Raw genomic sequence first — 12,999 nt, 5'->3', positions numbered from 1 at the left:
CAAGAATTGTCAAAGATTACAGTTATAGTGGGTGTCTGCTATAGTCCACTTGACCAGGACGAAAAAAAATGGATTAGGCCTTGGTCCTCACGGGGAACTTCATCACACTGATGTCTTCTGGAGGGACAACACAGCAGAATATAACCAATAAGAGAGGCTCCTGCAGTATATTGATGATAGCAGAGCCAATCAGGAGAGGTAGTCTGCTGGACCTCACACACCAAAAAGGAGGGGCTCGCTGGGAATGTGAAGATCAAGGCAGCCTTCAGCCTTGTCTGCAATGACCATGTGGAGTTCAGGACCTTGAAGACACAAAGGAGAGCGAGAAGAAATCTCACTTCAGGAGAGCTGACCTTGGCCTCTTCAAAGATCTGCTCAGAAGAGTCCCATGAGATAAGGCCCTGGAGTGAAGAGGGTCCAGGAAAGCAGTGGACCATTTATGGATCACCTCCTCTCTGCACGAGAGAGTTCCACCCCAACAAATTTGAAGGCAGGCAAAAATTACAGGAGCCTTGTGTGCATGAACAAAGAGCTGCCAGCCAAACCCAAACACGAAAAAAAAAGCCTTCAAAGGGTGGAAGCAAGGACAGGTAGCCTGACAGGAATATTGAAACATTACCTGAGCATTCAAGAGTGAAGTTAGGAAAGCCAAGGCCCAAATGGAATTTCATCTGTCTAGGGATGTCAAAGACAACAAGAAGGGCTACTGTAAGTACATTATTGGCAAAAGGACCAGGGAAAATGTGGATCCATTGTCAACAAGACAGGGGATGTGACGACACAGGACAGGGAAAAGGAGGAGATCTTGAATGCCTTTTTGCCTCAGCCTTTACTAGCAAAAACAACCTTCAGGAATCCCAGGTCCTGGAGACAAAAGGGAAAGGGTGGAGCAAGGAAGATGTACCCTTGGTGGAAGAGGATCAGGTCAGGGAATACTTACGCAAATTGGGCATAAATAAGTGCAGGGCACCTGATGGGATAGATGAGATACACCCACATATGCTGAGGGAGCTGTAAGATGTTATTGTGAGGCCACTCCAGAGAGCCTTTGATCAATCATGGTATCTGGGAGAAGTACCCAAAGATGGAAGAATGCAAATGTCACTCCCATCTTCAAGAAGGGCAAGAAGGAGGATGAGAGAACTAGACTGATAAGACTCTCTATGTTCTCTGGAAACAAGATGGAGCAGCTAATCCTGGACACCATGTCCAGGCACATTAAGGATGAGAAAATCATCAGGAGTAGTCAGCATGGCTTCACCAAGGGTAAGTCATGCTTGACCAACTTCATAAACTTCTTCTTGGCTATCTGGATTTCAGTAAAGCCTTTGGCACTGTTTCTCATAAGATCCTGATAGAGAAAGCATAGCTTACCCAGAGAGATGGTGGAGTTTTCCAACACAGGATTTATTCAAAAGCCATCTGAACATGACCCTGGGCAGTCAACTCTAGATGGCCCTGTGTGCACAGGCAGATTGGACCAGACGATCTCCAGAGGCCTTTTCTACCTCAATCATTGTGTGATTCTTTGATAGTGATTAACTCTTAGGAAGAGAAGAACTAGCTCTAACTTGTTTTGGATTAATTTCTATAAAACCCAAAAATGTGACTGTTTTGAAATCTCTGCCTCTGCTAGAAATTTTATTTGTGCAATTCTGAGATAGAAACAGTCATAGACGAAAAATCACTGTAGCCAGCCATAACATTGTCAATCAGAGGTTTACCAAAGCCCGTCAGGTAAAAGTTTCTCCTTGTCAGGAGACATCTTTTTCACCTACTCTCAAATAATGCCTGCATGTTTTTACCTCACTTGTAACATTATAAAAGTTACATTATATATTCTCTTGTCAAGAAAATAACTGTTTAACCAATTTGTATCAAAGTGATTATTTAAAATCAAGAACAGCTCTAAAGAATCTTGCTGATTTCGATGTGTGTAAGTACTCTGTACACATGGTAGTTCAATCCAAGTATTCATGTGGCTACAAAAAAAAAAGGTTTCATTTTTTCACAATTCCTAAAAAGTCTACGGAGGAAATAAAAAATACATTCATTCTTATTTTAGCTAAGGCTGACTAGATTTTAAGTGAAGAAATGTTGATCTTTTTAACACTAAAATTTCTTGTAATTAGATTAATTGTCATTATCTATAACAACTAATTAATCAGAATAACATTCAGCATTAGCATTGAAATGATTGCAGACTGCTAAAGCAGAAAATTAAGTTCAGGGTTTTTCTAAAAAATAAAGATATCTATTTTGTTCACTTGCAGTCACAGATAGCTGTGATTAAATTTTAATTTGATGTCAAATTAAGAACTCGGTTGCATTACACTGACTTCCAAAGTACAGCTCTACTCACTTAAGAGGAGTTTCCCATTTAAATGAACAGAAGGTTTGTTCTTTCAAAGACAGGTTCAGCTCAGTTCACATCCACAAAATGAATCTCAGTAGTAGCTAAGAAAATTTCATGGTGAATAGCTGAAGAACTATACAACAAAGTGATTTTGAATATTGGTACTCTATTTTTAATTGTGTACATTGCGTCTTCTACATTTTTAGCTGCTAACTCTTGAGAACATTTCATACCAAATTGTCTTCTGCCACCTGTGGTAAAGTTATAGCATCACAACAGCATACAAACATTCCTCATTTTGGTATAAAGACAGCGTGTGAATACAAAATTATGGCTGGCTTTGCATGCAGTCCTGTTAATTTTGGTGTTGCACTAGTCTGGGAAGGCACAAATATCCAGCTACAGAGTCAGGGCCTGAGTGAACATCTCAGAAAGGCAAAATGTGCAATATATGTCTTCACCCTTTAGTAAGTACTATAAAGGAGAAATGCTATATTTACACCGTAGAGATTGTGCAAGTGTAGATAGCTCACTGTACAATAAAAAAACAGTAGAAAAGTTTCAGGAAAAATTGTTTAAAAACAATATCTTTCTCATGGACAAAACCCCTGACCTCTCCTGCTTTGAATCTCCTGCTCATGTTATCCACTGGATCATCACCTCTGTAAAACTGCCATCGAATTGGAAAATTACTTCTGCCATTCAGTCACTGCACAGGATTTTTACTCACTGTCAGCTCAGCTAATCCTATTCTATTAATGGGTCTTCAAGTTTTCTTGAAAGGATGATTGGACAGGGATTTGATTTCTTCTGATAGTAACTGGGGCCTGATTTTGCAGCCTCTTGGATAAACACAATTGACTACACAAAGCACAGAGCAACAAGGAAATATTGAGCCAGTTTCTACTCTCACATACATCAAAACAAGCATTAGTAATTCTGAAAAATCTTTATTCCTCATTTTGCAATGGTTTCTTAAAGAAGTTGTTGAAATAAGTTATGAGTTTGTCAAATTAATTTCAAAACAAGTATTCTTAAAATAGAAATACCCTTGTCACCCCGTATCACTTTCATAGAACATAATCTGTACTTGAAATTACTCTCTGCCAGCCAGAAGAGTTAATTCTGTATGAGAGGTTTTGATAAGAATAGCCTGAAAATATGTTTTCATGTCATGTACCCAGCAGGGCTAAATTGAAGAAAATCCAAAGGAAATGCCAGGAAAAAAAAGTCAGACCATGTAAAGTGGATCATATACAGTCAGTTCCTAGTTCTATTAGTTTATCCATTCTCTGTGATAAGAAAGAAGACCCCTACTGATTACAAGGAAGAGGTCCAAAAGCACAAGTCAAAGTAAAGTGTGCAAATCTCAGAGATTTTCAATGGAAACTGAATGTTTGAAATCCAGAGAAATGGTTCCAGAGGAATGGAATAAGAGCAGCAGTTCTTAAAGAATATCTGATTACTAAGCAAAATGTATAGATTTACATTGTTTCGTTTCCTACTTATACATAAAAATTAAAACAGTGAGGAGGGAACGTGGTTATTGACTGGCCCTCACTTATGCAAATGACTTATTTCTCCTTTCATTATCTCTAATTTTTACATTACTAAATTCAGTTATTAAAAAACCTTTGATTCCTGGTTGTTGTTACTGCAGCCATGACACAGATGCAAGAATGCCTGCCCCACTGACTGATGCAAATTTCTTTAAAGCATTGACGTACTGCAAACAGGTTGTAAGTTTAGTAAATATGAGAATAGAAAGACCCATTTTGGAGAAAAAGAATTAAATTTATTGAGGTGACAAAATAAGGCCAAAGTAAAATCATTTGGGATTGTAATATAATTAAAAACCAGGCATTTGTATATCTACATCATGATCTCTCCCATGAGTCAGTCCAGGTTTATTTTGAAGTATGGTAAAAATTACTAAAATAAGAGGACAAATAACTTTCCAAAAATGTCAGTTACAGGAAGCAGTTGAGAAAAAGGAGACATAAGTATCAAAATGTACCTATTTGTTGACTACTGTGGCTCCAAAGAAGCAAAAATAGAAATTCTGATGTGCAATATCTAAAAATATGTAATGCTAAAATCATCAAATATTAATAACATTAAACTAAAGCAATGTTGAATGAGTTCATGTTTGATACACTTGTGATGATAAGCGATAGAAAAGTGATAAATCTGCATAGTAATGAAAAAGCACCAAAAATGTTGCCTCAGAAAGAGTAGTCATTTAATTATGCCTTGATTTTGATTCTGTTTCTCATCTGCAGATAACTGGAGAGAGTATTAAAAAATATAACAAGATGTAGAAGTAAACTGGGGGGAGGGGTATTTTCCTATTGCGAACAATAGGGGGAAATAGGTATTTGAATGATTTTTTTTTTCACTCATTTTATTTGATTTCCTCATGGGAAATATTTCTTAGTGAGCTGCTTGTGTAAATGATGCCGAGATTGGTTCTGAGAGAACAATTTTTTGAACATTTCTTGTTTAGCAGGGTGTCAAAGTATTTGCTGCTGTTTATACTTGGCTTCTGTTCTCATTTAACCAGAGTAAATTCATATATTCATATGAGTTATGGCCAGAATGTACTGCTATGAAAATACTAACCTGACCTCCTAAATGGCAAAAAGCAAAATTTGTTCCAGTGATACTTACAGTGCAGCCCAAAAGCAATAATTGATACACAGTTTCTCTTAGGGAAAGGCTCTGTCTCAAGATTTCAGGGAAGAATTTCCTAGAATGTCCCATGCTTATTTATCTTTTTTGAAAAGTTTCATCTGCTTTTCAGTTTGAACTTTTCTGACTCTTGATCCCTATATTTATCTAGTTGAAAGAACTTCCAGCTATCAAGAATCTTTCTCCCAATAATGATAGTTACAGTCTGGGTTCAAGACACCTCTTAATCTCATCTTGGATATATTCAACAGGATGAGCATCTTGGGGCTTTCTTTGTAAGATATAGTTGCTGAGTTTTCTTAGGTTTTTAGTGACATGAATCACTGTGGGGAAAGTTTTTTTTTGAAACCTCTCTCATTTTTTACTTCCTTTTAAATATATGAGTATTGGAACTAAACACAATAATGACTTTAGTTATGTCACAAAAAGCAATGCCATTTTCTATTTCTGTTCATTATTTCTTTACCTGAGCATTAAAAATTTGCCTTGCCCCTCCTACTTGCTGTTTCACACTAGGAGTTTATTTACAGTAGCTTAACTAAAATGATCTTTTTGTTATTTTATTCTCAAAGTGCTTGGGATACATAGCACTGTCTAGAAAATGTGGCCTCACCTAGAATAAATTCATGGAGGTTTGGAGAATTTACAGAATTGTACTGAACTTGGGCTTCTAAAACCATCTAATTTTACCCTAATTATCCTCATTTACCAGAAAGCCTTGTCCTTATTTTCAGTCAAGACAGGTCATTTGCACTCCTGATGGTATCTCATCTTTCTTCCAGGCATTCCAGAAAAGAAGGGATCTTCACAGAGATAATGGAGCTAGAACAGAACCAAATTCCTGTTGCTCTGAAATTTCTCCCTTTCACACACACATAAAAAAAATCATTAGAGTCCCTGTCATATTTCTACTCACTACACTGGAAAATCCTCTGAATGGGTCTATCCAAAGTTTTGTGGAGACTGAGAGAGCCCCTACATTGACTTGAGACCTAATGGAGCCATGTGGAAACATAGGAGCCCTAAATTCTGGTAGATTTGTAGATTTTATGTATGAATCCCAAACTTTTGTCCATGAAGCCCAGCTGTAGGATATACTGTTTCCTATTTACATAGTGTTCAAGAAGGCTGCTACAAAATCAGAGTTCTGCACTAGTTATCTATGTAATACATGTCTAATTATTCATATTACAATCAATAATTGCAATCAATATGTACAGTGGTTTTCAAAAGTACATTTCTAAAAAATGCAAATAAATCCTAATGGAATTTGTCAGGTACACAGCACTTGAGAAGATCAATGGTAATAGCCACAGATATTCAGTGTATTGCTTTAGTTCATCATTGTTGACAATATGGCTGTTCATGCTTTATAACATACTTGATAACATACTTTATGTTTTCATATCCTTTCCAAATACTTTGTTTCAAACCACATGTTAATAAAACAAATTTCTCTAACAATTTGAAAAACTGATGGGAGAGGCTAAATTACATTATCCAAGAGATGCAGGGTGCAGTCCCACAGAAAAATCTGCCCCTTGAAATGACAATACTAAGTACAGGATTTTTAAGGAGATAAATTTATAGAGAAATATTACTATGCATTATTCTTTGTATCTTAAACTTCTAGCCATCATTTTTGTTGCAAGACACCTTCATAATATAGCTTTATTTCAGGCTACTTCCTCAGTAGTCATGCTTCTGAATATCCTTTGAAATTTCATGATCTGTGTCTATGGTCTGTTATATCCTTCAAGCTGGAATGTGATTTTGAACTATAATTAAAAAAAAACAAACTACAAACCTATAGAAATGCCTCTTCTAATATGTTGTTTCTTATTACGTTATTTCTATTTTTGTAACTTCAAAATACTAAGGTACTGTTTCTTCTGTTTATCATGAAAATGCCGTTCTTATATAATTGTCAGGTCAAATATTGTGTTTTGTGTAGTTCAGGTGTAAATATTCTAGCAGATGAAAAAATGTAATAGCAGAAATAACTACTAAACATATAAACAGTTAGTTATCTTTAAAAAAAAACAAGATTTCCATGAAGAATCACCAAATAATAAAATGATTCTTGAATTATTTAAAAGATACTGTAAAAACATTAGTCCCATTTTTATATGTCACTAAATCATAGTGATATGCTAAAATAATTAGAATTGATTGGGCTTTTACTGCAAAAAAACATGGAGCAGATTCTGCAGCTCAACAGGGACAGGCTGAGACAATTCATCTGAAGATAATAAGCCAGATTCACAGCCTGTGTAAGTTGTATAGTTCTACTGATTTCACCTGTGTCACCCCAGATTTAAATCAATTCAATATTTGGCTCAATATGCACAGTCAACAGATTACACCAGTAGCACTGAGAGCAGACTTTGGCCAAAGGAATTAGGTTGTAAACACTGAAAGGAACAGTGCAATTTACTTTTGATGGTGGTGGACATCAGGGAAGGTCTGGGAAATAAGCATTTGCAGTGGATGAAAAACCATCTATCTCGAGAGAGCAGCTTGGTGTAACATAAAAATAGAGGGCTCTTCAAATCTACTTGAACCCAGAGTGCTGAAGGAAAAGTTACATGTGTGGCCAATTGTCCCAGTGCTTGTGGAGGCTCTAAGGCCGTTCTGCTCCTCACCTGCTGCGCTGACAGTCCCTTTTGTCCTGTCCCGGGGCTATGCATTGGTGAAAGTCAGCTGGTGCAGAAAAGGCAAAGAGTCGTTCTGTGCCACTGCCTACAGCAGTTAGGACTTGCCATTTTGGGTCTTGAAAGGCTTTGGTTCCATAGATGTCAACAGAGCTACTCAGCAGGCAATAAGGACCACCAGAGTGGATGGGTGTAAATGTGGGTAATTTCAGAATATGAGTGGATCAGCAGTGATAGAAACGTGCGATACAGCTCTGCTCTACAGCTCTACCATTGCAACTCTAATGGTATAAATTCAGTTACTCCTGATTTAAATGAGGAAAATTTTGTTCACTCTGAACTGCAACTTGATTGTATACGTGACTTTCAAAACAGTTTCCCTTTTCTTTCTTTCTTTTTTTTTTTTGTTTGTTTTTTGTTTTTGGTTTTGGTTTTTTTGGGTTTTTTTCAAGAGAGGCTGAAGTAAGCAAAATGAATAAAAAGCGAAGTTAGAATTTGGGTCTTCTGGCTTCTTCTCAGCCTGCTGAGAAGAATAGGCCATGCCAAGAAAATGAGAATCGGGAAAAGCTAGCAAAGTGTTAGTGATACGGAAATATATCTGCCATCACAAAAGAACCACTTTAATTAAAGAAAATTGCTCAACACTAATCTATCGTAAAAACCTTGTAAAGTACCATAAAGAAGCTGAACTAATTTTTTTCTTAGATTGCAAAACTGTTTAAGATGGTTTAACTTACCATGACAAAAACATGTTGAGGAATGAATTTTCATTGCTGTTTACTGACGCGTAGGGGTTTGGCTATTTTATTCACGGAGTAGGAATTCAACTCTTTAAATTTTATTGAATTGGCAATGTTTTGACAGCTTAACTTACTGTAAGTTAAAAGTTTAATCAGTCAGACGTTTAGGGCAAGCTGCTTAGCTAGTATAAATCTTTCTGGTGAAAGTCATCATAAAAGACATACCCTAAGAACAGGGGTTGTGATATACAAAAATATGCTACACCCTGTAGCCAGATTAGTTTAACCATCTGATGCTACCTGTGACATCATTTTCAGAACTCTTTTCTTTGAATTTGACATCATGAGGAACCAAATTGACCTTTTAACAAGTTCATGTGCTAGTTTTAAATAAACATGTTAAGCTAAACATGGCACCCAAAACAACGCCATGGCAGCGTTGGTGTAGCAATTTACCAACACTGTGATAACCAGAATTAGATGAAAGAGCCTGAAGTTATATTACAATTGAAATAATTAATTTATTTTTCATTGAGTTTGGGGTTTTTTTGGACTTAGAGAAAGGAAATTACTATAAGCAGTTAAAAGTAGAAGGCTCTTCCAGAAAAGTTGAGCTAAAAGTAGCTATTTCTAATAGCCCAAATATCACTGGAATTTACACTGCATATAGAACATAATATCTTTATCTTTTGACACTGTGTGTTTTTCATTTTCTCGGTGAATTTTACTCGATTTATTGTTCTGGAGGCACCCACTCACAACAGGCATACCGCTCTTGAAATTGTATTTTTTTTCAGTCTCTTACTTTCCTAAATGCATGAAACAGTATGCATCCTTTGCACTTTCATTACTAAACTTTCAGACAGTGAGATTTTAGAAGTTTAAATTTAGAGTGTGTTAATGGAAAAGGTGACTTATAATATCTTAAACTGAATAACTTTATCTGCTCTGACCTATGAGTATTACAACTAAAAACTGAGAAACTTAAACCCTTAGTATTCATCATTTACAGTAGTTGTTTTTTTAAAGTGGTAGATTTTTCAAATTATTTATCGGAGCACTGTCTATTATGATGCTATTTTTCAGTGCTTTCTGGAATTAACTTATAAAGGCTTTTCACTATGATAAGTGACGCAGTCTGGGAGGAAATGACTACGCTTAAGAAATATCATTGCACCCAGTTCTGTGTAACTTGTTTTATTATTTATTTATTGGTTTACAATATATCAAAATTAGTTTAGTTTCATGGTCATGAAATGACCTGTAATGACAGAACTGGGCTTCAGTTTGCAATGGCTTCTGCTTAGTCCCCAGGAAGTTTTGGTGGAGATGGCACAAACCGCAGGAAGAGATCTCCCAAGCAGTCAGACTGCTGTGTTGTCACCCTCCTCCATTTCTTTGTTGGTTCCACACAGTCCATCTCCTTGACTTGTGTGTTGTTTTTCCTTTGTTAATTTACCTTTCCCATTTTTTCTCTCCCCTGAGATATCTTTGTACTCTCTCCTATCCTCTCCTTGGTCAGAATCATAGTGGGCAACAGAGAAATTCTCCCTCAAAATCACCCACCCAGTGGAGGAGCTAAAGACTAGACACCACCATGAGTTTTAGGACACTGAACCTGTTTCTCAACTTTAAATTCTGTCCACTTCATTAGCTGAGGCTCAATTCCTAGTCCTCTCTTGCTTTGTAGGCTTTGGGGGAACCTTATTTTCCATGCCCCACATTAGTGTTGGGTTGAGGATAGAAGGCCAAATTATTGCTTGTTGAAAGCAGCCTTTTTAGGGGCAGAACCCATGCCTGGGACTTACTGTGCCAGGCAGAGAATTTGTTGATTTTTTTTTTTTTTTTCAAAGAGGTGCAGGTTTCTGATGCTGACAAATGCTGTGGAACATGATTCTATAACTCTGACTTATTGAACCCAGTTTAAATGCCAGTTTCTCCATGCTGGGTTTGGAGATTTGACCCAATGACCAGAGTGAGTGCCTCAGTAATGACTGCAGGATCAGACACACTGCCTGTGGTAACATCTTCGCAGCATATTCAAAAATTTAGCTTGTCTGAAATTTAAAATCACCTATTTTGTACAGGTTGTTAAGGAAAATTCAGAATAGGAAAGTAGAACCATATTAACTTAGAATTCCTATCACAAATGACTGGTGGCTTTAAAATATATAGTTATAAAAGTCTTACAAGAAGATCCTCCGATTAATGACCAATAATAATAATAATTGCACGTACAAAGAGCTGCAGTAAATGCTGTACAATTTTTGCACTTTGGAAAGAGTATTGCTTTATTTCATATCACATAAAATTTGTTAAATAGACGAAACACTGCTTCCCTGGTGCTTTTGTTTTTCCCTCTGGATTGTAGCAATGGAGCACTTGCATGTTGTGTTTGATGCCTTGCATGATGAAGACATGCAATGGCAAGTTCCAGTCTGCATGCTGCTTAATGAATGTTTTCCTTTTCTCTCCTTCCCTGTTATGTGCTTACAGAAGACAACTATGTGGAAGGTGGGTGCTTTCTACCTTATTTTCCTAAGCTCTTGTTTTTCCCTTCTGTTTAGTGATTTTTTTTCCCTTCTGCTTAATGTTATAAAAGTACACATTCATTCAATACGGTAAGTTGCATTTTTTACCCATAAAGGTATACAGGTTTATTAAATAAGTGTGATTTCTTTTTCCATACAGAACGCAAGCAAAGCTCCATTTTAATCTTGGCCTTATTGGTGTAATTCCAGAATATCCCCACTGAAACAATGGAATTTGTACTCATATGACTGATATCACCCTTCAGAATCTTTCAGGAGACTTGCAGAAGGACTGATTTCTTCTAATGTTCTGTATGAAAAACACTTCAAGAAACTATTTGTCTCATTAGCGTGGAGCGTAAATCCTCCCAATAAGAAAGTAATGCATGTTAAATATCTATCTTTTAATTGCTTAGGAAAATGGAAAGTGCTTTTCTCTTTAACACTATAAACCTTGCTTACTTTAATATCCTTTACAGCACAAAGTTTTAGAATAAAAAGATTTTCTGTCTAACTTTTCAGCATATTGCACTTGCCTTTTGGACATTGTGAAAGAAGCAGTATGTGATTTTAATAATTATGTTGGTATGTAATTGAGTACCTTTAAAGAGAGTATGGCCTAGGGCAGTGGAAACTAAAGCATAATGCCATCTAGCCTGAATATTGGTAAGTAAGTCTATTAGCTGGTAAATCATACAAATATATAATAGTTTTAATGGTACAGAATGTGTTTTACAGATCAGTTATTTCAGGAAATCAATACTGTGTTTTTGCTTAGAAGCCAAAAGGGGCAGGTGCTTTTTTATTTACAAGTGCTTTTAAGTCTCTCTGGGGTGAATCTTTGCATACTAGATAAATGATTATCTATCTGAAAAATTAATTTATCTATCTAAACTGAGAAATTACTTTTATTTTATTCCAATATTTTAAAAAATATTTTTAAAACAAGGAGTTTGTAAACTAACCATATGCAAAGTGACTTCCCTGGAACTACTCTGACCCAGGGTCCTCTACTGAGCCACTGTTAGGCCTAAATTCATGCAGGTTTCAAGTCACCATAGGCCACTGCCTGCTCAGTGGCAATTTTCTAAGGAAGCCTGGAAGTATTGGTACTGCATTTCTCTGTGCTACTCTATTCAAGGGTGAAAAGAGATACTCAGATTTAACACACAGACAGTGCTGTGCAATTTTGTGAAAATATACATTACCCGAGGAGAAAGAAAATTTAAACAATTCCGGTGCTTTAATTGTGTGCACTGTCACACACATACAATGCAATTTCATTTTCATTGTGAGATAAAAATGTCTTCAACAACACTGGGATAGCAATTCTAACAAAAATATAAAAGCCTAGAAAGAACTACCTAATCTTGTATTTGATCTGTGCATAAAACTCTTGCTGGTGTCAACATGAGTCTTAAAATTTGAATTAGGTTCAGCATGAGTAGATAAGGAGGTTCAATTGCATTTCACATACTCGTTTATGCACAGCAGTACAAGATAAAGCCTGGATAACAGTTAATCCAGACTTTACCTGAATCTAATTCTTAAAACTGCAACCTTATATTTATTCCAATGCAGGTCTGGATACTTATACATACATTAAAGTTACAAAGGATGAATATGTAAAGAATGGAAGCATAGAATGGTGTACCCAAAGCGCAACATGAAAACTTAACTGAGATTTTTTTCATCTTTGATCTCTGTGATATCTGAATATCTCTGTAATTTAGGCTACATAAAACCTAGAAATATTTAGTATTCACAGAGTTAATTTTATATATATACTGCTGGTATGGAAAGGCTGCAGTTTTTTCATTTTACTGAAGTTGTGCTAGGGTTGAACATGTTCACTGCAGGTTTATCACATTTAAGTTTTGTTTTGACCCTGTGCTCTGCATGGAACTCACACACCAAACTATGAAAATATCCTTTCTTCATATCTACTTCCACTATCCCACCCTGCGCCCCTTAACTCTCTCCACTCAGAGCCAAGTTCAGGATATAGTTGGAGTGGATCATGCCTG

At 36.3% G+C, this 12,999-nt stretch overlaps 1 protein-coding gene across 19 annotated transcripts in view; it reads left to right on the top strand.

The window, feature by feature from the left end:
* NRXN1 (neurexin 1) overlaps positions 1-12,999 on the top strand; it is a 699,771-nt gene that overhangs the window by 56,189 nt on the left and 630,583 nt on the right. For 12 of the 19 annotated variants that reach the window (XM_051783658.1, XM_051783670.1, XM_051783662.1 and 9 more), the window contains exon 3: positions 10,938-10,955. The exons of the other annotated variants lie outside the window; for them this stretch is intronic. In XM_051783658.1, the coding sequence (XP_051639618.1) occupies positions 10,938-10,955 (18 nt within the window). The remainder of the gene's footprint in view (positions 1-10,937; positions 10,956-12,999) is intronic. 19 annotated transcript variants of the gene reach the window in all.

The sequence above is a fragment of the Manacus candei genome, unplaced genomic scaffold (genome assembly GCF_025592945.1).
Source record: "Manacus candei isolate 608988 ecotype Guabito, Panama unplaced genomic scaffold, ASM2559294v1 h1tg000017l, whole genome shotgun sequence".
Taxonomy (NCBI): Eukaryota; Metazoa; Chordata; class Aves; order Passeriformes; family Pipridae; genus Manacus; species Manacus candei.
This window is presented reverse-complemented; position numbering and strand designations above follow the sequence as displayed.